The sequence below is a fragment of the Apus apus genome, chromosome 12, assembly GCF_020740795.1.
Source record: "Apus apus isolate bApuApu2 chromosome 12, bApuApu2.pri.cur, whole genome shotgun sequence".
In the NCBI taxonomy this organism is placed as follows: domain Eukaryota; kingdom Metazoa; phylum Chordata; class Aves; order Apodiformes; family Apodidae; genus Apus; species Apus apus.
Window position 1 is genome coordinate 902,215 of NC_067293.1, and position 27,283 is coordinate 929,497.

The 27,283-nt window shown below is 53.0% G+C and overlaps 1 protein-coding gene across 1 annotated transcript; it reads right to left on the minus strand.

Moving 5' to 3' along the window:
* Positions 1-708: 708 nt before the first annotated feature.
* On the minus strand, positions 709-21,318 carry LOC127389587 (exocyst complex component 1-like). Its single transcript, XM_051630236.1, has 17 exons — positions 21,198-21,318; positions 20,109-20,236; positions 17,176-17,335; positions 16,229-16,422; positions 12,879-13,106; positions 12,464-12,596; positions 11,686-11,795; positions 11,207-11,350; positions 10,662-10,755; positions 5,620-5,732; positions 5,279-5,389; positions 4,894-4,964; positions 4,197-4,437; positions 3,281-3,464; positions 2,674-2,873; positions 1,045-1,239; positions 709-864 (listed from the first exon to the last, which is right to left on the minus strand). Exons 1-17 carry the CDS (start codon positions 21,316-21,318, stop codon positions 709-711), a joined length of 2,583 nt encoding a protein of 860 aa, XP_051486196.1.
* Between the last annotated feature and the right edge of the window lie 5,965 nt (positions 21,319-27,283).

The window sequence follows — 27,283 nt, forward strand, 5'->3', positions numbered from 1 at the left end:
TGAGCAACCTCATCTAGTTGAAAATGTGCCTGCTCATTGCAGAGAGGTTGGACCAGGTGACCCTTAAAGGTCCCTTCCAAACCAAACCGTTCTGTAATTCTTGGGGAAAAGCCCTATTATCTTTTCCTTATTAAAACTGCCAAAGCTGTTCCCTCAGGTGCTAACAACAGAACCACTGCCACCTGACAGGGCTTTGAGGGCACTAATTTGCCTCAGTAGCCTTGACCAGCCTCACCTGGAGCTCTCACCCACACCCATGGGCCCTGGAGCAGATTTAAGCTCTTCTCAGAGGCTGGGTTTTGGTGAGGGGTGTTTGTCTCCAGTTTGGCTCTGAAGAGAGAAGGTGGGTTTTGCTGGTCAGTGGCACTGGGGTGCTCCCTGCTGAAGAGGCACAGCACTGGCACTTGCTTTGGAAGAAGTCTGAGGTTGGTTTTATTTATTTTTTTTTTTTTTGCTAGCTGCATAATAACTTGTTGGAGCAGGGAAGTTGTGGTTTGTGCTTGAGAAGTCTGCTCTCCCAAGGGAGATTGTGCCCAAGACTGAGAAGTGGGAGGCACTTGAGCATGGAGCTTTAGCAGGAAGTTGAGGGTTAAACCTCCACAAGTCAAACTTCAGCTTGGGAAGGGTTTTAACTTTAGCTCCTTGAAGGTGCAGCTGCAAGCAAGGGTTCCTGAGCTGCTCCCCACAGACTGCCAGAGGCTGTTGCTGCTACATGTTGGACAGAGTGATGGAGTTGAAGTAGCTCAGCAGGTCCTCCATGGTGAAGTCTAGGGCAATCCCTGCCCCTGCGTAACAGCGCTGGATCAGAGCCTCAAACTCCTGGTACTGCTGTATGAACTCCTGCTCCACAGCGTGCCAGACCACCTGGGGAGAGGCAGGTCATCAGCCCGTGCCAGCTGCACGGGGCTGCTGTGGGGAATGGCAAGGAGCACTAAAGCAGGACAAGCCAGAGGAAAGGCTTGGCCATCAGCAGAAGACCCCCTGCTTTGCAGCCCTGAAACCCCAGGAGATCAGTGTGTCCCACCCAGCTCACGCCCCAGTTACCGGCAAAAGGTTTTCCTCTGGGGAGAGGTACTTGTGGATTTTCCTGTAGAGGGTCTCGAGGGCTCTTCTTACTTCCTTGCCAGGGTATTTCTCTATGACCTTCCTCAGCTCCTGCTTGCTGTAGGCCAGCTGGAAGCTGATGTCCTCCTCTCTCACCCCTTGAGCCAGCCGGGCTTTCACCCCCTCAAAGAAGTGCTGGAAAGGGAAGGAGACCTTCACTGATGGGTCTTCTGCATCAGTGCTGAGACCTGGCTGCTCTCCTTGGGTCCCTTCCCGTGCCCAGTTAGTGGAGATGAAGTACTGGAGGTTATTTATCCTCCAGGAAAGCTGAGCATAGGGAATGTTATCAGTTTTCCTCCCTCCCTGCTTCAACACCTTCAAGGATGGAGAATCTGCAGCCTCCCTGGACAGACTGTTTCAGTGCTTTATTCTTCTTAAGAGTCATTTTTTTCCTTCTACCCAGCTGCAACCTCCTGGTCATGCTTTCTCACACAGTCTTCTTGGGAAGGTGGCTACTGGGTACCCCTGAAATATTCTTCCCCAGGCTGACCAAGTCCTTCAGCCTCTCCTCACCATACTGGTGGCACTCCCCTGGCCTTGCTCCAGTTTAGCAACACCTCTTATCATGGGTAACTCTAGTTTTTTGACCTACTGCCTCCTCTCCTGTTCATAGCACCCATCACCTCCTGTCTTGGGTGCTTCTGCTGTAACTTTGCTATGGAAATGTACCCTAAAGCTAAAGGATCATCAGAGGGAAAGAGGTTCTTAAATATCTAAGCTGTTTTCAGAACCAGAAATGGGCTCCTGCATTATTCAGGCCCCTTTGCAACTCGTCTTGCTGGTGGAGAATTGTGCTGACAGCTGAAGAGCTACATCTCCTGCCAGGGAAGGCCACACCAGGACTCTGGAAATCCCTGGGCAGAAGTCAGTCTCCATACCCTCACGTGCTGCTCCCTTTGCTTTGTCGTGAGCAAGGAACTGATACCTCCCCTCACCAAGGAGAGGCTGGAAGCCACTAACGCGGAGCTGGGGGTGGCACGAGATAACCAGGCCACTCTTTCAGTCAAACCTACAAGCTGTTTGACATCAAAGGCTGGAACAAATTGAAAGCTACAGGCCCTGTAAATAATTCAAGCTGAGCTCGGGCTGTGAGACATTTCAGGCCAGTGAGGAGAGCAGGAGCAGAGCAAGGATGGGTCTTGGGAGCAGCCGTGGCCTGTGGGAGGGAGGGGGATGTCTCTTTGAGTTAGCAGAGGCAGATGCTCTCAGCTCAGTTACCAAGCAGCTGCTGGGGAAGCCTGAAGCTCTGCTGGGCCCATCAGTGCAGGCAGCCGTGCAGGAAGGAGCTGGATCTGCCAGACACAGGCACACGATGGGGCAGGGGGTCCTGGAGGCTGAGCTGCAGAGCTGGTACCAGCACCTGACCCCCTGAACCTGCTCTTCTGGGGCTGGGTTGTGTGTGGGGAAGCCCCCAGCAAGTGGTCAGAGGAGATGTGAGAACATGGGGGTGTGACAACACACGGATAGAATCATAGAACCAGGGAGTGACCCTGAAGACCACCCAGTCCCAACCCCCCTACCATGGGGGAGAGAGAGACCCAGACAAGGGTTTGTTCATCCTATACTCACATGGAGCTTCTCCAGGGGCTGGCCCAGGTACTTGATGACATATTTCTCCATGTGCTCACTGTACCTTTGCTTGGCTTCTCTCTTCTTGCCATCCAGGCAGTGAATCTCCTTTTGGCACAGGAAGCAATGAATGTGGTGGAAATTCTCCATCATGACCATATCTGTGTTCACCTTCAGGTTTGCAGAAGACAGACTGTTGACTTAAGAGAAAGGAACAAGTCTTGGAGTACTGGGGAGCAGTTGCTTTTTGGCTGCAGCTGCTCCCAAAGCCTCTGAGCTTGTAAGAGGAAGGGTCTGCCCTGTAGTGAGGAGCTACCCCTCCAGAGGACAGGTTGACATCAGGCTCAAAGCTGAGCGTGTGTGTCTCAGCCCTGTGCTGCTGGGACCATCCTGGTGTGGCAGATGCCATCAACCCAGCATGTCACACTCCCTGAGTTGGTCTGATGCTCCCAGGCTCTTGCTCAGTGAAGGAGCCTGAGCCCCAGGTGGTGCCCAGGAGGCCAGGAGCCTACCCAGCCCCTGCTCTGGTGGCTCAGCTGCTTGCTGGTAACTCCTGAAGCTGCAGCTACACATCTGCCTGTCTGATGCCTCCAGCCTGTGTACTCACTGCTGCTGAAGACACTGCTGGCCAGCCTGAGGTGGGCTTTGTCCAGCTCCCCCCTGCGCTGAGCTGTCCTGACCAGCTGCTCTGAGAAGGTGACAAACTCCTGGAAGCGGCTCACGGAGGGCAGGATCCCACCTCTCATCTTGCTGGGCATCTTCACCTCCTCAATCTCTTTGCACAAGGTCTCCTGGCAATGACACACAAGACACGTCTCCCTCAGACCTGGGGCCCCAGCCTCACTCTGTAGAGCACTGAGGCTGCCTCCATCTGCATCCTCTTCTGTGGGAAGATACGTGACCTTCCTTCTCCGAGGCTGGATGTGCAGCCACTTTAGCTGCTCTCTGGGAGCTGCTGTGCCTGGTCTCCCAAGCTAGGCAGGTTCTTTGCTCAGACCAGAGGTGTTCACCACTGCCACCTCTTGCACTTCTCAGGCTGCTTTGTGAGCAGACTCACTGCTCCAGGTCTTGACACAGAGTTGATGTCTATGTGTGGCTTCCTTTGACCTTGGTGGACTTGGGTTCCTTGGCCAGTTCTGGTGGGCTCTCAACACCCCCCACACTCCTCCCAAGCTGCTTGGTCCTGGAATATGTCCTGCTGTGGCAGCAGAACAGGAGAGCTGGGCTCCAGCCATCAGGCATCCTGCCATCACTCCCACAGCCTCCCAGTACTCTAATATGGGGGAAACCTCTGGTTTGACCATCTTAGTAAGAGGAGGCACAGGTGGCACTTAGGTTTGTGTCCCACCTCCCTCATACAGGCACAATCACTGATGCAATGAGGGTCTGGACCAAGAAGCCAAATCCCTGTCTGATATAAACCAGTACTGCCTTCAGTGAAGACCATTGTAGAGGTTTAGAAGATTCTGGAGGAGGTCAAACATCACTCAGGTCTACTTGGTCTTGCTCCTACTGATACTCACAACATATTTGTTGAAGCTGCTCTTGGCCATGAGCAGCACGTTGCCCAGGACAGTACTGAGGAAGGATGAGGGGAGAGCTGAGGAAGAGCCCCACATATCAAAGATGGAGTCACTCAAGGCAACCAGGACCTCCAAGCAGCCCAGTGGGTGGACCTTATTGCAGACATCTAGAAATCCTCTCAGCTCTGGTTCCAGGCAGCTGAAGATCTCGCTCAGCAGCTGGGTTGTGGCTTCTTCCAGTCTTAAAAAACAAAAGGTAAGCAATGACACGAGGAGGGGCAGCTGCAGAGCAAGAGCAAAGCTAGAGAAGCAGAGCCTGCTCGTGCTTGGGTCAGCCTTCATCTCCTCACCATCTCTGGGAGGATGTTGAAACAGTACCTGTCACTTCCTGACCTTCTAGTAAGGATATCACCCCATCAAAACAGAGTCTGCCATGACACACAGACCTCACTTTCTGCTCCACCCTGGAGCAGAGCTGCTGTGTGGGGGAGAGGCAGAACCAGCAGCTCTGCTCAGACTCTCCACTGAACCTAGCAAGGATGTCTCCTGGGCTTTCCCTTCCCAGGATGAAAACCTGAGACCACTCAGTTGATATTAGGATGGTCATGAGTGACAGTCCCTCCCTCCCTCAGTCCCTGTAGGACACTCCAGCCAGAGCAGCCAGCTCCAGCTCATCCCCAGCTCATCCCCCACGCACTGGCTCCGAGCCTTGCCACAAGGAGGGTCCTCTGGAGGCACCAGGTTCTCTCCTCCCTTAGGGGCAGACACCTGGAAGAAAGAATGGGGTGAAAATTGTGATTTGCCTGCCCTGAAAACCTGGCACCTGAGTTTCATTTCTGCTGCCTCACATTGGAGGCCTGAGTTTCATGCTTAGACACCCTGTGACTTTCCTGAGCTCAGCAACTAAGCTCAACTCTGTCACCAGGAGGTCTTTAGCTCCCCCACTTCTGACACCACTGACCATTGCTGGAGGACAGGAGCTCAGGTATCAGAGAGGTAACCAGCCACCCCATGGTGCCTGGGATCAAGCTGGAAGGAGGACTGGCTAATGGGGCTGGAGAGGACCTAGTCCTTGTACTTGCCTCCAGCGCCCGCAGGTCTGCAGCATCCTGGTGCAGCTGGAAGAACCTCTGGATGAACTTCTGCTCTGAGGTGCACAGGGGTTGCAGCTCTCCCAGCACCTGCTCCAACATCTGCTTAGAAACCATTGAGCCTCTTAGAAAACCCCTCTTTCAAACCCTTAGGACACCACAGTAGATGTCCGTGTCCACCTGAGGTGACATCTAAGCCAGCTGAGCAGGGCAGAACATCTCTGCTTCTGCTCCAGGTATGCAGCACCAGAGGAAGGACCATGGGAGGGGCTGCAGGATGACCAAAGCCTCCGTGGGACATGAGAACCCTTTGGACAACCTCAGCTCCTCACCTTGATGACATGGCCTTTGTCCAGTGTGTCCTCCTGGCCTTCTCTGCCCCCAGGGAGACTCCGTCGAGGCTGCTGCCTGCTCCCCATGGGCTTCCTCAGGCTTTCCTGGAGACCTGCACAGGATGTTGGTAGGTGGTTACACATCTCCATCCCTCTTGGCCTCTCTGGCTCCTTTGATCATTTGAACAGACTTAAATGTCTCTTTTTATGTCTGATCTGATGTGTGAGTTGGCCTTTTCCTGGAGGACTCGGAGATGGGGAAGCAGGTTTTGTTCTCGTGTTGTAAATCTGCCTTCTCACCTGCTCATCTCTTTTTCATGAGTCTTTATTTCAGTGTTCCTGCTCCTTGCCCCTTTGCTACCTGGTGCCTCACACTAACTCCTGGGGACTGGGGAGTGAAAACTCCTGGCTGATAAGAGCAGCAATCAGCAGAGTCCTAGGAAAAGTGGTTGTTGCTTACTTGTGGTGGCAAATTGCATAAAACAATATCCAGGCAGTGGGTCGGGTTGGATTTTTTTTTTAAATAGCCTTAAATGTTATAAGTTCACCCAGAAATGAATGTGCTTCTTAAACTTCACCAGTTTCTACCAAAGTGTTTTAATTGGCTTAAGTGGAAAAGTTGACAAATTTCTTTGAAATGTGCATTGAAAAAACCCAGACTATTACACTCCCTGAAAGAAATCAGTGTGAAAAATCTTAAAAATTGGTGGTTTTCCCCTGCCCCCAGAGGTTCCAGGTGAGTCAGGCCAGCTCCTCATTTCTCATAACATCTGAAATATCCTTCTTTGAGCCACCTTGGGTGGGGCTTTTCCTCTTGGAAAGGACTTGTCAGGTGCCCAAGGTGCTGAGCAGGTTGAGGGGTGACAGCCCAGCTTGTGACCTTGGCCTTGCCAAAACCATCCTGGAAATTAATGAGCTGCTTCCTAATCCTGTGCAGTGGGTGGGGATAATTTCCCTTGCTGGGAAAGGGGAAAACCAGCCAAAAGAAATCTTGTCCCACTGGAAACAGAAGGTTACCAGCCTGTGAATTTTAGTGTGAAAAAGGGAATGGGGAAATGAGACTTAAGGACTAAATTATTGGCTCACAATTAATTAGAAACAGCCTGAGTTCTGCCTCCTAAACTCTCCCCTCATGCTGGAACCAGGCAATAAATCACCAGGTAGTGTATTTTGAAGCACTTGACATAAATAATCTTTTACAAGGACAGGGGAATCAACCCTAAAAATTCACTGCCAGGAGAAAGGAAGAGGCATGGAGAGCTGGAGTGAGGTGGGATATTTGGAAGCAGGGATGAAGGATGTTAGCAGGCAAGTGTCCTTGCAGCCTGGGCTCTCATCCATGCAGCAGCTCACCCCTCAGAGCAGCTGAGCAGGTGAAACGTCAGGAAAAACCTTGGGTGATGTTCCTGCAGAACTTCATCAAAGCCAAACCTTCCCTTGCAAAACAGCCAGTTTTGCAGAAAATGTTTCAGCAGGAGTTCCTGAAGGTCCCCAGGAGCCTGTGCTGGCTTCCAGGGCCTGTTGCTGCCAAGCTCCTTCAGCAGAAGGACATGTCCATGCACCCCCAGGCTGCTGCTGACCCTGCAGTCTGTCCTTCAGCCAAGAAAAGCTCAGCACCAGCCCCACCACAAGCCCCAGGGAAGGTGCTTTTCCACAGCATGGCTGGCAGGACCTCTGTGGATTCAACTTTCTAAAAATTCCCCCATCACCCGTGGTGCTCTGCAGTGACCTGGTGGCTGTACCTTCGCTTTACTTCTCAATGAGTGATGGACAGAGCATCCCAAACCAAGCCTGGGGCTTCCTACCTGTCCCAGACCTCTTCTCACCCTGGGGAATGAAGCATTTGGCAAAAACTCATCTCAAGTGTCCAAGACCAGGTTGGATGGGGCTTGGAGCAACCTGGTCCAGTAGGAGGCATCCCTGCCCATGGCAGGGGGGTTTGGGACTCTCTGATCTTGAAGGTCCCTTCCAACCCAAACCAGTCTGGGATTCTGGGATCTCATCCTGGCCATGGGAGCAACACCAGGAATGGGCAGACACCTTCAGGTGACTCAACCATGTGGGAACAGCCTGGTAGCCATCAAGTTGTCCTTCCAGCACTGTGATGGGCTCCAGAGATGTTGGATTTTCTGCAGGGATTTGAATTCTTCCCATTTTATGGGACTCAGGGAGGCATTAGGGACAGACCAAGTCCTGAGAGGAAACCACTGCTTTCACCTTTCCCAGGCAGGGATCAGGCCAGTGGCTGCAACACCTGCCTGACCTTGCCTTCTGGTTTATTTAACAAGTCCATTTTCACAAAGGGCCTCTTTAACAGCCACTCCTGCCCTGCAATGTCCCGTCTTAATTGGCTTTCTGAGCAGACCCTGAGCTCAGGGAGGAGACAAACTGGGGTGTATTTATCTTCTAGCCCCCAGCAGAATTCAAGTCCCTTGCTCAGAGCCCATCAGACATTTGCAAATAGGAGCCATGACCCCTTTATCCTACACATCATCTTTGTTATTTCCCTCTGCTTAAATAAAAGCAATTGTCCTTCCTCAGGAAATGCTGCTGGATCATTATTATCTTACAAACCAGAGGCTGGGGTTTGCTTCCCTGCTGCTCATTCCCCAGGTTGCTGGCTGCCAGCACCTTCATTACCTCTTATCAGGAATTCCTATTTTTAAGCAAGAGAGAGCACGTTTCCCTGGGACACGCTGTGTCCGGGGGGGAGGAGGGGGCTGCAGGAGAGGAAAATTGCCTTTTTTATGAACTGTTTTACCTTCTGTGGCAGGTGAGGCAGAGGACACATCCCTCCCTGCTGGGCTGGGTGCAGGAGCTGTGCCTTGAGCCCTTCTCTGCATGGGTGAAGCATAAAAGAGCTGGAGATTGGAAGCAAACTGGTCCTGACTAGAAAACCTCATTACAGGGATGGCTCTGCTGGTGAGTACAGCCCTTCTCCCAACCAGGGTGGGCATATCCATTGGGACCAGACCCAGCTCTGTCTGTGTGGCAGGGTGGGGATGGCAAAAGCCAGCCAGCCCTGGAGAACTGGCTGTGTCTTGTCCCAGTGTTTTATTTCCAGCTGTGGTGGCAGCCCTGGGAGAGCTTTTCCCCTGGCCCCACATCTCTGAGCTGGAAAGGAGGCAGGGGAATGGTGCTGTGCTCTGCTCAGGGGCCTCCAGCTGGGCCAAGACACCCTCACCAGGTGCCATCACTACCTCCTTGGAGGTTGGCATCCTCCATGGTGTCCTGACCACAGCAGTGGGGGCTGCTGAAGTGTTCCAAGGATGGGGGGTACCCCAGAGCCAACATGGAGTGCTCCTGGCACCTCCAAGGAGGAAGGAGGACAGCCAGGGTGACAACATGTATTTGTGACAGCCCCATGGGAGACAGTTCTGGGGAGTGCTGGCCTTTCCAGCCAGTCCTTATCTCACTGTTATCCTGGGATCATTGTTACTGCCTTGTTTTCTTTGCCTGTTACCTGCTCACTGTATGTTTCCTGGGTCCTCCACCATCAACAGGTACAGCAGCTTCACAGCCCTGTGCACAAATAATTTCCTATCACCACTTCTCAGCATGTCCCCGATTTAATTGCCTGTCACCTTGGGTGTATATTACAAGGAGACTAAAAATGTCCTGTTGACTTTCTCTACACGAATTCTTTTTTGATCCTTTTTACTGTGTTGCTCCTTTTTTTTTTTTTTGCTGGAACCAGCAGAGGGATTTCCATCTCTGTTTTTCCCCCTCTCTTGGCTCTTTAGATTGGCAAATCATCCTGGCATGGAAAACCAGGTTTCTGGTGACTGCAACAATATTTTCTGGAGGTGTTTGGTTTCTCTGTTTCCAGCAACATTTCCAAAAGGAACATGCTAATTAAGGATTAGTAGGTGAGTCTCTACTGTCTTCTCCCTCAAAGGGGATAAATTTTTGAAAGACACTCAGATATTCACCCTTCCCTTCATGGCCAACTTTGAGGAAAAGAGCTCTGGAGGGCAACAGCAGTGGGAATCGTGTGCCATGGTGGGATCCTCAGGGTAGATCCCTCCAGCTGCCCATGGCCCAGGCTACCCAACAGCCCCTTGTACCCCACAAGAACATGGACTTCACCCCAGAAGATGAAGGATGGGCAAACACCGGGGCAGTTGGGTGAGCTGGACATGGGCTATTGGCATGGCCATGGCTGTGGGGCCAGCACAGCCAGGGAGGCTGAGCCCTTCAGCAGGATCCTCTGGCCCTGTTCCCCTCTGTAGGCTTCACCCTCTGGCCCTGGGGTCTGGAGACCAGTGAAGCAGCAGGTGCAGAGCTGGAGGCAGCCGGGGTCACCCTCTGGTAGACCAAACACACCGTGCAGGGAGGTTCTTGACATTCAAGCTGGGCCAAGCTGGCATTGACCTTCCCTTACACAGCTTTGTTTTGCTGAGGGGAAAATGTGATTCCTGCCCAATCGAAAAACTTCCAGAGGAGACAGATCAGTTTCTCTTTTTATCTTCAGAAACCCCTGACTGGAATATTTTGTGTCAGATGCAGCAATTTCTGGTGAAGTGATCACCTTGGGACATCACAGCCCATCACTCACCATGAAATCATCCTGATCTCCCAAATACTGCTATGAATACACTCGTGTCCTCAGGGACAGGCTTGGAGCCATCTCTACAAGGAGAAGAGTGCTGGAGGAGTCTGTGACCAACTCTGCTTGCATGAAATATGGACTGTTAGCCAAGCAGTCCCATGGCCCTCTCTTACAGCTCCTCAGGACACCATTTCAGCCCTGCCAGACATTGTTCCTGAATCCTGGGAAGGGAAGGTGGATCAGAGCCACAGTTACGAGAAGCAGCTCAACAAAACTGGATGACACTTGGAGCCAAGGCTCCCACCAACACCTCCTGGTGTAAAGCTGGGTCAGCTTCATCACAGGCTGCCAGGAGCAGAGCCAGACCATGGAGGGAACAGTAACTTGATGGCACAAAGTGTGGGGGATTCACCTGTGACAGAGGAGGATCATTGTGTTCCCTACTTGCATATAAATCCCAGTACCAAAGTCATCTCTGGCAATCACTCACTTCCTTTTCTTCTTCCCAGCAAGAAGGTTTTGGCTTGTTCAAAGAAGGCTTTGATCTCTCGGTTGTAGAGTCTGCTGAGGTTCTGGGCATAGACCTGCAAAGGCAAGACAGACACAGAAGTTGCTGGTGGCTCTCATCTCTCCCTGAGCAGTGCTCATTTCACAGCTTTTTCTTCAGCTGCCTGCTTAAAACACAAGTCAGTGGATGGCAACTGAAATGGACCTAGAGGTTTTGGTGTGCAAGACCTTTGGAGAGGCAAAAACCAGCACGAAAAACAGAAACCAAGACTCAGTAAGATAAAAAGAACCAGCCTGGTTACTCAACAACATCCCCATGAAAACAAGAAGGACTTTAAGATGCCTCTTCCTTAGAATCCCCAGCACCATGTGGCCGAGTTTGCCAGATGCCCTCCTAGAAGGGCCAAGAGATGGAAGCTCCTGGGTCTATGGGTTTGGTGTAACCAAGCTCTCACCACGAATTAACCAGTTTGGCAGGTCTGTTCCTGGTGGATGGTTTGCAACCTTTGTTGAGGATTTCAGCCCTACCTTGGGCAGATCATCAAACAGAACTGGGCTGGTGTTCCTCAGCCAGGACATGAGTGGGATGAAGGGCACCAGTTCTTCATGGTGGAGCTCATGGCTGGGTGCAGAGAGCTTGGACTGGTCGAGGGCAGGCACCTGAGCATTACCCTAAAGCAACAGAAACAGCAGAGTCACCACCACCTCCAGGTAAAATAAGAAAATCTAAAGCAAAAACATTCAGCACTTTTAAGCACTGTTGAACCAGAGCAGAGGAATAATGAGTGTCATGGGGGGAACCTGAGGGACACAGAACTGTGCTGGGTCTCTTCTGCAAGGCTGAGCAGAGCACCTGGGGGCAATACCAGGGTGAAGATGTGAAAAGACCAGAGGAGACGCTTCTAGAGAACCCTCTCGTGGTGGCATCCCCCCTCCCACTGCTGCTATTTGACCAGAAGATTCAAATCTCCCAGGATTTGAGCTGCCACCTGAAGAGGGAAGCTCACCTGCAGCTCAAAGATGCTCGTGATGTGACTGATGAAAGAGTTTCCAAAGTTCTGCTTGAGGTTTTCAAACATGATCAGCTGCTCAGCCACAGACTGCATTTTCCTGTAGCCTTGAGGAGAAAACAAAGGAGAAGGCACCTTGGTGTGGAGCAGCCTGGGCTGCCCAGCACCCTGGCAAGTAGGTGAGGTCTTCAAGAAACAAGTTCTGAGATCACAATGTCACGGACTGGTTTGGGTTGGAAGGGACCTTAAAGATCACCTCATTCCAGCCCCCCTGCCATGGGTGGGGATATCTCCTTCTAGACCAGGTTGCCCAAAGAAACTTCTTCACTGACAGGGTTATCAAACCCTGGCACAGGCTGCCCGGGGAGGTGGGTGGATCACCTTCCCTGGAGGTGTTTACAGGCCCTTTAGATGGGGTCCTGAGGGACATGGTTTAGCACCAGACTCGATGCAGTTGGGTTAATGGTTGGACTCAATGATCTCAAAGGTCTTTTCCAGCAAAACAACTTGATGATTCATCCTGTGAAAGCTTCAGCACCATCTCCAGGAGGAAGGTGACCTTGCAAGCCTGGTTCCCCAGACCCACAGCTCTGGGTGAGCTGCAGGGAAACAGTGTTTGCAGATCTGCCCTGAGCTGGGGCTTCCCAGACCCATCCCAGCTTCTGTTCCCTTCCTACTTTGCCCTTCCCAGCAAGTGTGAGAGCCAGTTTCTGGGAACGTTCCCTCTGGCTTCAGCAGGTCAATCTGCAGACCCAGAGCTCTGCTCTCCACTCACCGGGCTGGACCTGGGTGTCCATGCAGCTGGACAAAGCTGCTGCTGCAGCACTGCAGGCTTCTACTCCACCGGGGCTGGAAAGGTCTGCCCGGCTCAGGACATCACAGTGTTCCCTGCTGAGACTGAGGCTGGTCTGAAAAAAAAAAAGCCAGAAGAGGACAGGTACAAGCATGGCCACCTTCTCATCCCACCCAGAAGGCTGCTGGCTTGAAATAGCCAAGTGCTACCTTCAGCTGCCAGGTTGTAGGTGCCAGGGAGACCTCTTACAGCACGCAACCAGACCACGAAGGCCCTCATTTCTAGGCTGGACAAGCTCTGAAGCCTTGGCAGACATCTCAGAGTGTTCAAGGCTCACGGGAAGGTCTCTTCTAACAGACTCCACAGCTGAGGGTGTCTGTGTCTGCAGCCCACGTACCGTGAGGAAGAGGAGCTCCTCTGACAGCCTTGTCCTGTTGGAGACGATGCGCTGTAGCAGGGAGTTCTCCTGGTGGATGTGGTCCATCTGCTGCTTCACACTTCCCAGTGACTCATCATAGGTCTGCAAGGTCTCCTCCACTGTGGCCACCTCTGCCAGGGCCTCATCAATAGAGTTCATCAGCTGTGTCACCTGCTTCTCAGAGGAGATAATGGCTCTGAGGTTGGCCTGTGAAATGGAGAAGCAGAGGGCTTCAGCAGGGACTGATCACCATCTCAGAGTCAAATATCCAGACCTTCACCCTCCCAAGTCAAAGCAGAGACCCTGTCCTGACAAAATGCAAGATGCTGCTTGAATTGCAGCTGTCCTGCATCACCATCTGCACAGGGTCAATCTCTGAACTTGGTTAGATATCAGGAACCACCTGCAGGTCACGAGTGCCAGGTCAGAACAAAACCCTGCCCTGAGCAAGGTGATTTCTCTCAGGAGCTTCATCTGCCACAGCAAAGAGGATACTGTGGAGTCACTGGGCAAATCCCACCATGATACTGTCTTTGTAGGCTTGGAGGGGATACCAAGCCCTGCTGGCTTCTGCCCCCCACTTGTTCCTCTGTGTACTAGGAAAGCTCCAAGTGGGCACTGCAGGGAGTCTCCAACCCTCCATCCCCACTCTGGGGAAGTTCCCTGAGGATCTGGGTCCTCCAGGAGACACCTTGTTACTCTCTGCAACTCCCTGAAAGGAGGTTGGAGCAAGGCAGGGTTGGTCTCTTCTCCCAAGGAACAAAACGAGGAATGGTTCTCAGGTTGTGCCAGGGGAGGTTTAGGTTGGATCTTGGGAACAATTTCTTCCTGGAAAGGGCTGTCAGGCCCTGGCCCAAGCTATCCAGGGCAGGGGTGGAGTCCCCATCCCTGGAAGGATTTCAAAGCTGTGTAGATGTGGTGCTGAGGGACATGGGCAGTGGTGGCCTTGGCAGGGCTGGGGTAATGGTTGGACTGGGTGATCTTACATGTCTTTTCCAACCAAAACAATCCCATGGTTCCATCCCACACTGTCTGCAAGGAGCTGTGCCAGCCTTGCAGCACTGCCTGCTTCTGCCTGGCTCTCAGGCACTTGTGCAGACCCTGGCCATGCCAGGTGCCCATCACTGCACCTTCAGCTCAGCTCCAGGCACTGCCACTGCAGCCCGGGGGGCACCACCTGAGCTGCTCCAGCACTGGAATTCATAAACAGCTGAATCATGTGGGACACACGTGTCTGTGTCTCCATGACAGGAACTGCAGGCAGGGTTTGTCTAGGGAGGTCTCAGGTGCTTGTTTTGACAGGTGGTAGAGAAACCAGCAGGTGCTGAGGGCTGCTGACAAGCTCCACTGGACACCAGCTGCCTCCAAGGGGGAATGTTTTTGTTTTCAGGGCCTCTGTACCAAGCAGGATAGCAAAGAAAACAATCAACAGCCTCCGGCCTGGGAGGCTCCCAGGCTTTCTCTCCATGAATAACACTTTGAAAGAAGCTGGTCTTTTCTGATGTTTCAATTATCCAACATCTTTTCCAGCAAATGAAGAAGAACAGAAGCACCTGCACCCCCCAAAGTGCTCCAGGCTCTGCTCATGGGTGGGATGTGCTGGGAGGAAGAGAAGTAAAGTCTTGTCAACCCAAGGTAGGTAACTGTGGCCTGGACCTCTGTGCTCCAAACTAGAAATGTGTCTGAAAGCAGAGTAGATGCTGGGCATAGAGTCATCAGAGAATCTCAGACTGGTCTGGTTTGGAAAGGACATCAAAGACCACATAGTTCCAACCCCCTGCCATGGGCAGGGACACCTCCCAGTGGCCCAGGTTCCATCTGCAGTCCCTGTGTAAGGACTTTCTTTTTCCACCTGGATGGCTGTTGGGATAAAGATGAGCTGCAGCAAACAGCCCCTCTCCCAGACTGCTGATTTCCAGCCCACACCAGGGAGCTTCACATTTATTAAATGTTCCTGAATTACAGCCATCAACCTCCCACCAGCTGGTCACCACCACCCCTTCAGATTGTCTCATTAGGGCTTCACGGACCCAGGGAGGGTTGGCTGGAGCAAAGCATCACCAGTGACACCAGCAGGGCAACAGCTGGTGGGAAGGGCTCTGCAGAGCATCACTGGGAAGGGAAGGCAGTAGCTCTCCTGCTGGAGGTGGCACAGAACTGCCAGGAGCCCCCCAGCAGGTGCTGGGACCCTGCAAGTGCTGGAATATCAATGTGAAGATCAGCCCTCCAGGTGTCCTGGCCATGCTTCCTTCCCCAGCAGCAGAGCAGGCCTGGCTGGCTGTGGAGCAGTGCCCAGAGCAGCTGGGCTACATCAGGATGGGAAGAGGAGGACAAGGTGTTACCACTGGGATGGGAGGAAAAAACATTTCAATGTATGCATGTGCTAGTCTGCCTCCCTGGGATTAATAACACTTGATATCCCCAGATTAAACCTGAGAAGTAGAAACATCTCATTAATTAATTTGGATTAGCAATAAGTGACATTTAGTCATTAGAGGGCATTAAAATAATGTATTCGGGGCCTTTCATCTCAAAGAACTTAATGGAGATTTATTAGTTGCTCTCCAGGGTATTTTACAGCTGGGGAACAGTCACAAAGTGCCTGGAGGACTTGCCAGGAGCAAGCAGGAGCAGACCTCAGGAGTTTGTCTTCCAGATGAACTAAGTTTCCAAGTGTAATGAGTCATATATAGACAGCAGTTGGGAATACAGCACACACTGGAGCTGAAGGAGGCTGGATTCAGAGTTTGTGGTTTCTCATATGTTTTAGGATGTTCTTCCTCCTGCACTGGTGCCTACAGACAAGACAGTCCTAATTCCCACTGTGTGGGACACTGAGACTTTCTGCACAGTGTGAAGGAGCTCCTGGAGCTCCCTGGTGCCACCTGCCTCCCTCAGCCAGCCCCTCAGCCCCCCTTCCCTTTGCCCACCCCTGTGCTGCCCCAGAAGCTGTAACCCCTCACAGCCACATGTCCAACACGGGCTCTGTGTCCTTCCCTGCAGCTGCACCTGTGCCATTGGTTTGGTTTATTCCTTTGCAAAACCAGCAGTGGGCTTCATCTGTCCCTGGGGCACTCAAGACAACATCTAGGGGCAGAAGGCTCAGCAGAGACAGGTTTGGTCACAGCAGGACAAACACTGACCCTGGAGAGGGGAGCAGCAGTGTCCTCCTGACTTGCAGGTGAGATGCCTTCTGAGCTGAAGGAGCACAACACCCAGATGACTTCCAGATCAAGTGCTCACAGCAAATGAAAGAGCTGCTGATACCCGGAGACTCCATCCAGTGCTCCTACATGCCTGGCACCTTCTCCTCAGTTGGGTCACCTTACCTCATCCAGCACCTGGAGATCATTGCTCAGCTGCTCTGTGAAGGCCACAGCGTTGCTGACGAGGGGCTCATACTCCTCCATCAGCTTCAACAGGTCAGCAGCTTCCTTTGGTGTCATCTCCTGGTACCTGCTGAGCTCCTCAGGGCTCTCTGGCCCTGACATGTCTTTCCTGTCTTCTTGGGGCCTTTGTCTCCCTGCATGGACAGGAGAAGATGTGGAGATGGCCAAAGTCTTCTAGTTATTTTGTTAACCCCACCAATATTAGCCCCAGGGGTTCCATTGAGTCCAAGTGACTTGAGTCCAGTGGTCTCAGGCTGCTGGTCAGTTGGAAAAGGATCATGGGATGGAGCAAAGAAGGAGGTGGATGGGACAAAGGGTCAGCTTTGTAAGAGGGATGAAAGGGATGATTGCAATTGAATTTGAGCTCTTGTTGTGGTTTTTCTTGCTCATCTCTCTAGGATTGTGTGTTGGGACATGTTGATGCATTTGCTCTACAAAGCTGAGACAAATTCCAGAGATGGAGAGGGCTGCTTCTGCTCAGATGTACTGACAGGCATGTGACGGGCAGAAAGAGATTTTCCTGCCCTCAAATCTCTGTACTTCTTGCTGTGGTGCTGGGCAGTGTCACCAGGCAGCCCAGCCACCAACCCTGCACTGCTCACCTTCCCCAGCCCAGAGCACAGGCAGCATCTCTGGAGATCAGATCAACTGGTCATCTCTACTCTCCCCGGCCTGGCACTGCATCCCCATGGTGAGGCTCAGCAGATGCATCAGATCCAAGACACACAAGGTGGATCCTCCTGCTTCCCTCTCCCTGGTGCCCACCTCAGCCTCTCCCATCATCCACATTCACCCTCTGAAGTTTATTCACCTCCTGTCCCTAAAGCAGGGACAGCGAAGGTGCCAAGAGCCCAAACCACTCCCAGGCTGACAAGGACACTGGTTACCTTCTGCTGCATAGGAGGGGACGTTGACAAAGGTGACAGAGCTGGCAAGGAACCGGTGGTTCAGCTTCCACAAGCACCTGATGAAGGCTTTCTTCTCATCAAAGCTGCCAGCTGTCCACTTGTAAACCTTCTCGAGCTGCAGATCAAAATCCAGGCTGGCCTAGAAGGTTGCACCTCATTAGCAGGTGGATTATCTGCCCCTTGCCACACCAGGTGCCCTCAGCACAGGTTTGCAGCAGGTTTTAGTGGCAGGTGCTGATGTGGAAACACCTCGTGCATCAGGTGAGGAACACCTCCTGGGTGCAGGAGGGAGGTGCTGCTGGAGGCTGCAGCTCCAGGCTTTGGGGTCTTTGGTGGCTGCAGGAAGCCACGTTGTGAATGGAGACTGGCACGGGGCACTGGGAAGAAAAGGATGCACAGCAATTCTGATCCTAGAAGTGGACACCAGGACACCCATAGCATCCAAAGAACCAACCAGTCCCAGCATCCTGATCTATAAATCCCCCCCTCTTGGTTTGGGGAAGGAACAGGGACGAATTTTGACAGAGGCCAGTGTCAGATGCTTGGGAGACCAAGCATTCAAAGGGCAAGCCCAGGGTTATTTTGCCTTCAGGATCCCCTGCCACCCCCAGCAGCTCACTGAGACACACATCCACAGCTCTGCCTTTAACAGCCCTTAAAGGACCTGCTGTCCCTCATCTCCTCTAAGGGTTTTTTTAAACTTGTTCAGTGTTGGCACCTCCAGCACCCAGAGCTCTGCAGGGTAACGATGTGCTGAATGAGAAAGCTGCAACCAACTGGAGTGAAGAGTATGGGGTAAGCTCAGCACCCACCCTGCCTCCTGCTGCAGAACCTCATCCCACCTGAAATCTCCAACCTCTCTTCATTAAAGAACTGGGAAAACCCAAAAAAAAACAACCCAGAAACAAAGCCCAGAAGCAGGATTGCACAACCCAGTCTCCATGGTGGGACTCAGAGATGCCAACACCTCCTGGCCGCAGCCTCCTGCCTCAGCCTCCACCTGAGGACCTCCTGCAGCAGCTGCAGCTGGTGACTAGATCCCATTTTAGGAATGACATGGACAATCCTGGCTGCCTGTGGTCAGGAAAGTCAAATTCAGGCTGGAAGAGGCGAGGAAGAGGGTTCCAGGCCTGATGGAGGGAAGGGAGAAGTCAGTACAGAGGAGGACACCACGAGGTCAGTCTGTTCACCCTGCCAGAAGGAGGGTTAACAGGGGAGGTGACTGCAACCTAAAAATACACCTGCAAAAGAGAAGAGCTGTCTAACCTAAAGCCACAGCACCAGCAAGAACAGGGACAGTGAGGCAGGAGCCCAGGCTGGGAGGCACGAGAAGGCTTTAGCCATCAGGGCAACCAAATCCTCTGCCTCCCACTAGTGTGGGGTCCAAGACAGAGCATGAGCAGTTTGTCTCCTTGGGGTGGCAAATGAGGGGGGGAAAGACTGAAAATCCTGGAAGTATCCTCAAATCCTGACTCCTGAGGAGCCACAGTTTGGCAGGTGTGCTGGAGCCAGGCTCAGCTCCAGCACCAAGCCTGGGCAGGATGGCAGCCTGCTCCCCTGTGCAGGGAAACATGAGGCAAGGAGATACCAGTTCAGTCTCAGCAGTGGATCAAGATGTCCTGCAAGCCTGCAGCTGTGATCTGCTTCCAGACCTGCTGTGCAGATGTCCTGTACTCCTCCTGGGTGCAGACCTGGGAAGGTGTCCTCTTGCCTCCCTCCTCTCTGCTTGCAGCAGCCAGGCTCCTTGCAGAGTCCCCGGAACCTTCATAAACAGCTCGTTCTAACACCTGAAGGGGGCTCTGCCAGCCCTGGTGGCAGACAGGGAATGTCTTCTCTCTAGGGGCATTCCCAAAAACCTTAATGTCGCCCTAAAAGCACGAAGGCTCAGGCTGACTCCAGCTCCCTGTAATCCCTCTTTCAGTAAATGCCTCTGTTTAATCTTTAAATACCCCGAGCAAATGTCTGTGGAGAAGCTTTGACAACATGGACCGACAGATGGGCCTGGCAACGTGGTCTGCAAATGCTGGAGGCCTGACAAGAGTGGTGCTTGGCTGCCCATCTCCTGCACGGCTGCTGCCAAGAGCTTCAGGAGCTCCTCTGCTAAGGGATGAGGAGGTTTGCTCACTGATTTGATGGAAGTTGTGTCCAGGCAGTGGCCACTCACTCCCTGCTCACCTTGCTCAGATGCAGGGCCAACCTGATGGCATCTCTCTGAGAGGGGGATGAAACCACTTGGCATCCTGAGCATCTCCCTGGATGAGAAGGGGGAAGGGAGAAGATCAAAAGCCCTGGTGTAGGGTGGAGGAACCATCCCAGGAGGACCTCAGCTCGCTGTGCTCTAGGAAACAGCTTGGAGAGAAAGCAAAGGGCTTCTACCTGGGAGGAGGGTGTAGGGAGAGGGGGGTTGGTCTCTTCTCCCACCTAACAAGGAATAGAACAAGAGGAAATGGCCCCAAGTGGTGCCAGGGGAGGTTTAGGCTGGATAGAAGGAGAAACTTCTTCACTTAAAGAGTTACCAAGCAGCGGAACAGGCTGCCCAGGGAGATGTTTGAATCACCATCCCTGGAGGTGTTTCAAAGCCATGTAGATGTGGTGCTGAGGGACAAGGTTTAGCACTGGACTTGGTAGAGTTGGGTTAATGGCTGGACTCAGTGATCTTAAGGGTCTTTTCCAAGCAAAAAGAGTCAATTGTTCTTTGATTTTACTTTTTTTTTTTTTTAATGGTGGTTGTTTCCTCAAAAGTGGTGTCATCCAGGCTGGTCAGTCCTGTGCTAGAAATCACACACATGGACTGAGCTCCAGAGGACCCAAAGCCCCCTATGGATCCTGGCTTGTGTCTCTCCAGCTTCATATTCACCTCTCTCCCCCATCATCAGCTCTGCCCTTTGTCACAGAAGGAAAATTCCTCCTACCTGGCTGAGAGTCTTGCCATCCACCAGCTTCAGCTCTGCTAAAGGCCACCTGTCAGTCACCTTGTGCTGCTCTCCTCGGTCTGCCTTGACCTTCACCAGAAAGGGCTTCGTTGGCCTGGAGGTGTCCACTGAGGGAGAGGGACAGGGAAAAAAACCAACAACCCACAGCATGATTGTTAGGCCAGTGCACGACAGGTGAGAGTGAGAGGACAGTCACCTTCTGGCTCATCTGGAGAAGCTCCCTGAACATCATTCTGGTTATCACAATGCTGATCTCCCACATGAGCTAGGTATCTCCAGAAAGCTGACATGGACAATTTCAGGGATTTTAGATGCTACTTACAGGGTAGCATCATCATCCTTTGGAGTTACTGGTGCTGCCTCATCCCTTGGAGATTTTCCTCCTGCCCTCCATTGAGTACAGAGGGAGTTGAAGCCCATCATTTGGGTCACACACTGTGGCTCAGAAATTAACCCTGTAGCAGGTGACCACACTGTCTGGAAGTTCATTGGCAGGAAAGTATTTTCCCTGATAATTTGTCAAAAAAATCGACCCTAACAACAACCCAGGAGTGGTGGAGGCACCAGAGAAGCACAGACCAAAGCAGATGGGACATTTCCTGAAGAACTTGCACCTTTGGACCCTGCAGTGTCTGGGTGCTGTGGAAACTTCCCCCGGAGGCAGGGGAGGAGCTGTGAGGCTGTGCCCGTTAGAACGGGTTGTTGCTGACCTCTAATGACAGGTCTGGTGCACATGGTGAGAACCAACGACCTTGCACTGCTGGAGGGAGCAGCCCTGCAGACCCCAGCTCTCTCCAGCCAGCTCCAGGGCATCTGACACTCAAGAGGGAACCTGGGCTTTTGTTGCCAGCTCTTGACACATCACATGGATGTGGCACAGCTCCTCTCTCTGGATTGAGATCTCCTTCACTTCACCTTAAAACGCAGCATTCCAAGGAGTGCTCCTGTCTCTTCTCCCGGGTTAGGTAAAGAGCCACCAGAGACCAAACTCTTTGACTAGAACTGCAAGAAACCTCCCTTTGCAAGAAACTGCAACTCAACCTGTCCCCCAGGCCCCAGGGTTCTCACCCACGAGGCAGAGGATGGACATCTTCTTCTTCCCTGCCTTCCAGACACGAACACTTTCCAGCAGCCTCTTCTTCTGTGGATTGAAGAGGTCTTTTTCCAGCGAGCTCCAAAGAGAAGCCATGGTGATACCTGCAGGTGGCAGCTGCCTGTGCCTCCCACTGACACCCACTGTCACCTCCTGTGGGACACGAACGGGCTGGAGAGATGATCCCAGGACATTTTGCAAGAGGAGCAGGGTAAACACTTTACAGAGGAGGGAAGTGCAGTAAGAAAGGAACCTTGCCAAGAGGACCTCTCCCAGCTGCTTCCTTAAAAGTGATGCTCTGAGCACCACGGGGCTCAGGTGCTGCAGGTGGATCCTGCCATTGGGTCCACCAAGGGTGGTGGCCAAGTGCAGCCTCCAGAAAGCTCCAGCAAGCTCAGCTCAGTGCTGGGCTGGAAGGAGCAACATGATTCACTCTGAGGTTCTGAGATTCCCTAGTTCAGGTCAACCCAAACTGCTTTTTTGGTTGTTGTGGGTTTTTTTCAAAATCCAGTTTTCCTAATGGAAAGTTCTCTGTTTGCTGGTCAGAGGGAGGACTCCTGGAGGTGTTTGTGCCCCGTAGGTCACCCCCAGCACGGCCAGGGAGGAGCTGACAGCCCGTGTCCCTACACCAGGTGGGAACAACCAGCAGCTCCAGGGCAGCCTCTGGGCGGGAGGGGAGAAGCAAAGAGGCTGCGGCTGGAAAGTTACATCTAATGCAAATATTTGAGTAGGCACTGGAGGATAAATAACTGCACAGAGCTGGAGGAAAACAGCAGCATTTGTAACAGGCACCTTGAAGGTTTGCAAAGTGAAATTCATTGTTATTGAAACTGGGTGCTCTGCAAGGAACGGAAGCAAAACCTTCAGCAGTTCCTGCCCCAAAGTGATGGGGCTCAGCTCCCCCCCCGGGTGATGGGGCTCAGCTCCCCCCCCGGGGTGATGGGGCTCAGCTCCCCCCCCGGTGATGGGGCTCAGCTCCCTCCCCCCTGGGGGGCTTTCAGCTCCCCCCCACACACACTTCAACCTGACGTCACCCCCCCAATGATTTAAACTTTTTCTAGCGTGGCTGTGCCCAAAAAAAGAAAATAAATTAAAAATCTTTTCTAAAAAGTCACCTAAAAAAGCCAAACCAAACAAGCCAGTAACTGCTGCCCTGCCTCTGCCCCCATGGCAGCCCTGGGGGTGCAGCCCCTCACTGGGCTCTCCTGGCTTCCCCTTCCCTGCCAGCTTCTCAGCCTTCCCTGCACAGACCCCCCAACCCCCGCCCATCGCTATTGCTCTTAAATAATTCATAGTTATTTGAATGTATATTTTTAGCTTTATAAGTCATTTATAACAGCCCTTGGGCAGCAGGCACTGGGAAGGCTGGGCAGCCCCCGTGGCCGAGGTCCCACTGCTCCCCAGCAAGTCCCTGCAGAAAGCAGAACCCTTTCCATGAATGCAATGGAAACGCTGCCTGCTCCCCCCCTGCCGTGCCTTGGAGACAACCTGCAAGGCTCACAGGCCTTGGTGAACCTTTCCTGAGATGTTGTCAGAGGTGCCCCTGCATCCTCCCCCCCCCCACCCCAGCAGTCAGGGTTAGTGGAGCTCAAAGGCTTTTTACCTGGCACGTCCTGCTGGGGTAAACTGTGGGATCCGGGTGGTGAGAAGCCTCAGGGCAGGAAATGGGGCTGCTGGTGAAATGAAAGCTGAGAGAGAAAAACAGGAAGCCTGAAGGACCTGAGCAAAGCTGGTCTGAGGTCAGGGCAGGAAACCCCCGGGGCAAAGGCTGCAGGTGCAGCAGAGCAGCTGCAGGGGGGTGGGCTGGGACCCAGGGCAAACCAGGGAAAACTGCCCCTGGTTCCTCTTCGGTTCCCTGAAGAGAGCCAAAGAGCTGAGCAGACAAGTGAGGTCCAGTCTCTGGCCAGGTGCTGGCTCCCAACTCCTCCTCCTTGAGCAAAGGGGCTCAGGAGAGGTTTAGGAGATGGGCAGGATGCTAATGGCTCAGCTTGTGCCCCCATTAAGCATGAGGCTTAATCATGATGCATAATTCAGCTTTCAGCATGAAGGAAGCCTCGTGCTGCTTCCCTGCAACACCTTGGGACACACTTTAGAATGAACCAGAATCCAGGTCCTGCTGGAGCCCCCAGCTGGATACACCCCCCAGCACAGGCCTGCTGCCCTGAACCAGCGGGAACAAATGAGCTAACAGGGCCCTGCAAGATGCTGCAGCATCCTTGGTCCTGTCCCTCAGCCAGGAGGGACCTGTCCTGCTACACCAGAGGGGGAATTCAATTCCTGATGTGTCCTGGACCTCCTGGGAGAATTTGGACCTGAGTTTTCATTGCTTCCTTGTCCCATGAAGCTGCAAGACTGTGAGGACTTTGAATGGTTCGGGTTGGGAGGGACCTTCAAGACCATCCAGTCCCACCTCTGCATGGGCAGGGACACCTCCCAGCAGCCCAGGCTGCTCCAAGCCCCATCCAACCTGCCCTTCAACACTGCCAGGGATGGGGCAGCCACAGCTTCCCTGGGCAACCTGGGCCAGGGTCTCTGCACCCTCAGAGTGAAGAATTTCCTTCTAGGATGAACTCTGGTGACCCCCTGCAGGCAGGCGTGCTCGTGTCCCTCCATCTCAGCAGAACGATGCTATTTAAACATAAAACAGTGCGATTAATAAATCATAAACCTTGTTTTTCCCCACTGTTTTCACCTCCTCTTGCATTTTTTCTGGGCTGATGGTTTTCTTCCATGCCCCAGATAACTCCATGAGTTTCATCTCCTCTGCTCTTTCCACCCCTCTGCTCCTCTTGCATTTTTTATGGAGACTCTCTCGCTCTGCCAACACGCTCCTCATCTCCTGGCACATCGAGGTGCTTGGTTGTCTCTAGGTCTGCTGGCTTTCCTCAGCATGAAGACAAAGCAAGGCACCGTGTCAGAGCTCAAGCAACAAGCAAGCTGATTTCTTCCTCCTTCCCTCCCCCTTCCCAGCCTTCGTGGCAAGCAGCTGTGTTTGGGATCTAGGAATGCTGCACCTCTGTTTTCTGGGGTGGAACTTCTGGCTCCAGTCACCACCTCAGGGAGAGCAGAGGCAGAGGAGGGACTCAAGGAACTTGTGTGATCCATAGACCAACCCATTTAACACCACCACTGCTGTCCCTTACCTCTCTGGACAAGGACCTGATGCCAACGTAGACCTTCACCCCTCAGTGTGAGCAGACCTGGGGGAGCTCTTGAGTGGACCCCTGGGTGCAAGGGCTGCACATCCCCATCATGTGTGTTTTTAGGGGGATGTTTGTGGAGGGCTGGCCACGGTGGAGATCCCACTAGAGGGTGCTGCCCAGCTGGGCAGCTGACCAGCTGTCACCCACCTGGTGGCATATTTCCCATTCAGACCCTCACTGTCTTCCCTTTCCTCCTGATTTAGCTCCAGTACTGGCAGCAGTGACCAAAGAGCAACAGGGAGGCATTTACCCATCTCTGGACCATCTTAGAAGACACACTCCTAGGTCCTACATGTCTCCCATGACTGGCAAGACTTAACTGGGTGTCCTGATGGGGACCTGGGAGGAATCTGCCTGGTGTCTCCCTTCCTCCCAACCCGCAGCACTTTCCTGCTCTGCCCTGGGGCAGTGCTGAGCACCCTCGGTGGCAGGTGATGCCCTGGGTGCTCGCCCAGACTGAGTCCAGGCTCGTACATGGGATGGGACACCAACCTCCTGCTGGTGCAGTATCTTCTTGGCGGATGAGCTGCTCACCAGCTGGAATTCCCAGGGGCAGCAGCAGGGAGGGAAGCACACAGGGACCTTCTGGCAGGCCTGCCCCTTCCAGACCCTGCTGCAAACCAGCGGGATCTAAAGCTGAACTTCCTATTCCTCCAGACAGCTCCTGCCTCAGGGATGCTTTCACCAGCCATCTGCGAGCAGATGCCACCTTACCCACACAGCAGCAGCTGTCTTCTGCTGGGAGAACCCAGCCAGTCCTTAACCTGGCATTAATGTAACCCTGATGGAGCCAAACATGCTCCTGAGAGTCAGGGGAAGCCACGTGGGGGTGGGTCAGCTCCTTGACACAACTTTTCTGGAAGTTGGTGCCTCCTACAGCTAAGACATGGGATGCTTGGAGCCTGGAGGACTTTATTCACCCCTGGAATGATCTGGGAGACTGATGAGGACCCACATCTTGGGCTATGGCCAGAAGAGCAGCAGAACATTGCACCACAGGAGTTAAAACCAGAGCCAGAGCAGCTCAGGGATGTCAGTGGGAGCTTGGAGAAGCTGCTTGGTCTGCAAACAGTGACCCCACTGTCTTGTTTGCAAGGGCCCAAGAGGTCCCTGCCCCATGTTTCAAAACCACTTTGGCTTTTTTTTTTTTTTTTTTTTACCAGAAAAGATTAAACATGGTCATTATTGGTGGGGAGCTTCTCGGGCAGCTGGTTTGCAGGTTGCCAAGCATCTCCATGGCATCATTTTGGGCAGTAATTGAAGCTAAACAACTGAAGCTGAGGGTGCTTCAGGCAGGTGATGTGAGGGCAAAACCTGAGTGACCTGCCCTGCTGGTGGCAGGACCATTGCTGCTACTGGGCTTCCCATGGAAGCACAAGGGCAGGAAGGGGGAGATGCCAGGGAACAAAGGCTCCCGTGTTTTCCCTGGATTGCTTGGGAATTTTTCCCAGTTCTAGTGAAATCCACTTGTAAAACAGCTCTAAAGTGGCTTCACCTGAGGGAGGGAGCTAATTTTTGGTGTGAAAAGGGTGATTCAGGCTTGGGTGAGGTGAAGCTCCATGTTCTTTACCATCTCCTGTGCCCAGGCTTGCAGAGAGGGTCAGTGCTATGGAAAACAAGGCTCCAGATTCAGCCTTTGCAGCACGAAGTTGATAATTTTCTTTGATCTTTAAGGCATGGTAGAACTCAGCTGTGAGTGCAGCAGCAGCTCCCTGTCTTTAGTGCTGAACATTAACCCAACAGCCCATAGGAGGAAGCATTGTCCAGGGCTTGGGCACAGGAGTGGGAAAGCTGGGAGATGTGGGGTTCTCCTCTGGCTTTGGCTGCATGGCACTGGGAGAGCAATTTTAAAAGGGGGATAACAAAGAAAACAAAGGGAAAGCCCCCCAGCCAGATCCCCACCTGAGGCTCTTTGTCCTGCAATTCGGTGTTTAGGGCACAAGGAGTGCCCTGAGGTACAGGAACACCCTCAGAGGCAAAATCAAAAGCACCAACAAACATGTTTGCTAAAGCTCTTCTTTTCATGCTCCTGCTGAAGACCCTGCCCAGCATGAACAGGTTGGACAGTCCTGGTCCCACCTGGCTCCAGTGCTCGGAGCATCAGTCTGAAAGATTCTCTCAAACCATTTATGGTGGGTTTTTTTCATGTGTCTGTGTCCCCACCCGGACTTCACAGTGGCTGGAGCTGTGTGTGACACGGGCAGACATGAGGCAAAGGTTTCCTCCAACATGAGCTATAAGCTGGGAGGAGGGTTTTCCCCCTTCTCCCCCATTTTCACACCTCCAGCACAGAGAGATGGTGACAAATGCAATGAATTCTTATAAATATCTATTAGCTCAGCACATGGAGCCAGCTAAGGGGGTTTGTTTTCCTGAGGGGTCGTACAGATAATCAGCTCAGCTCCCCTCAAGTGGTGCTGCAGCATTTGCGGGTCCGAGGTGTCCAAGGGCAGCCAGGCTTGCTGGCATCTGTTCCTCCCATGTCTTCCAGCCTGGATCCAGCCCCTCGCTGGGATGCCAGGAGAAATCCTCCAGTCAGCTTTGCAGCAGCACTGGCTTCAGCAGAGGAACGGCTGGAGTGGCTGCCCCAGCCCCCTCAGCTCCCACCAGCACCAGCTCTGCTGAGCCAGATGGCACCTTCCCCGGGCAGCACCTTGGCTGAGCCCGAGGAGCAGAGCAGCTGCTTGGGGGCCAGTCCTGGCTCCTCTGCAGCCCACCCACCCACCAGCCACCTCCCCTGAGACCTGAGGGCTTCTTCCCCTCACCACCTCTTGCTGGTTTATGATGCCAGTTTGGGTCTTACTGGATTGCACTTACATACATCCTTTCTGTCTGGAGGGTTTGCAGCCCAGGCTGCT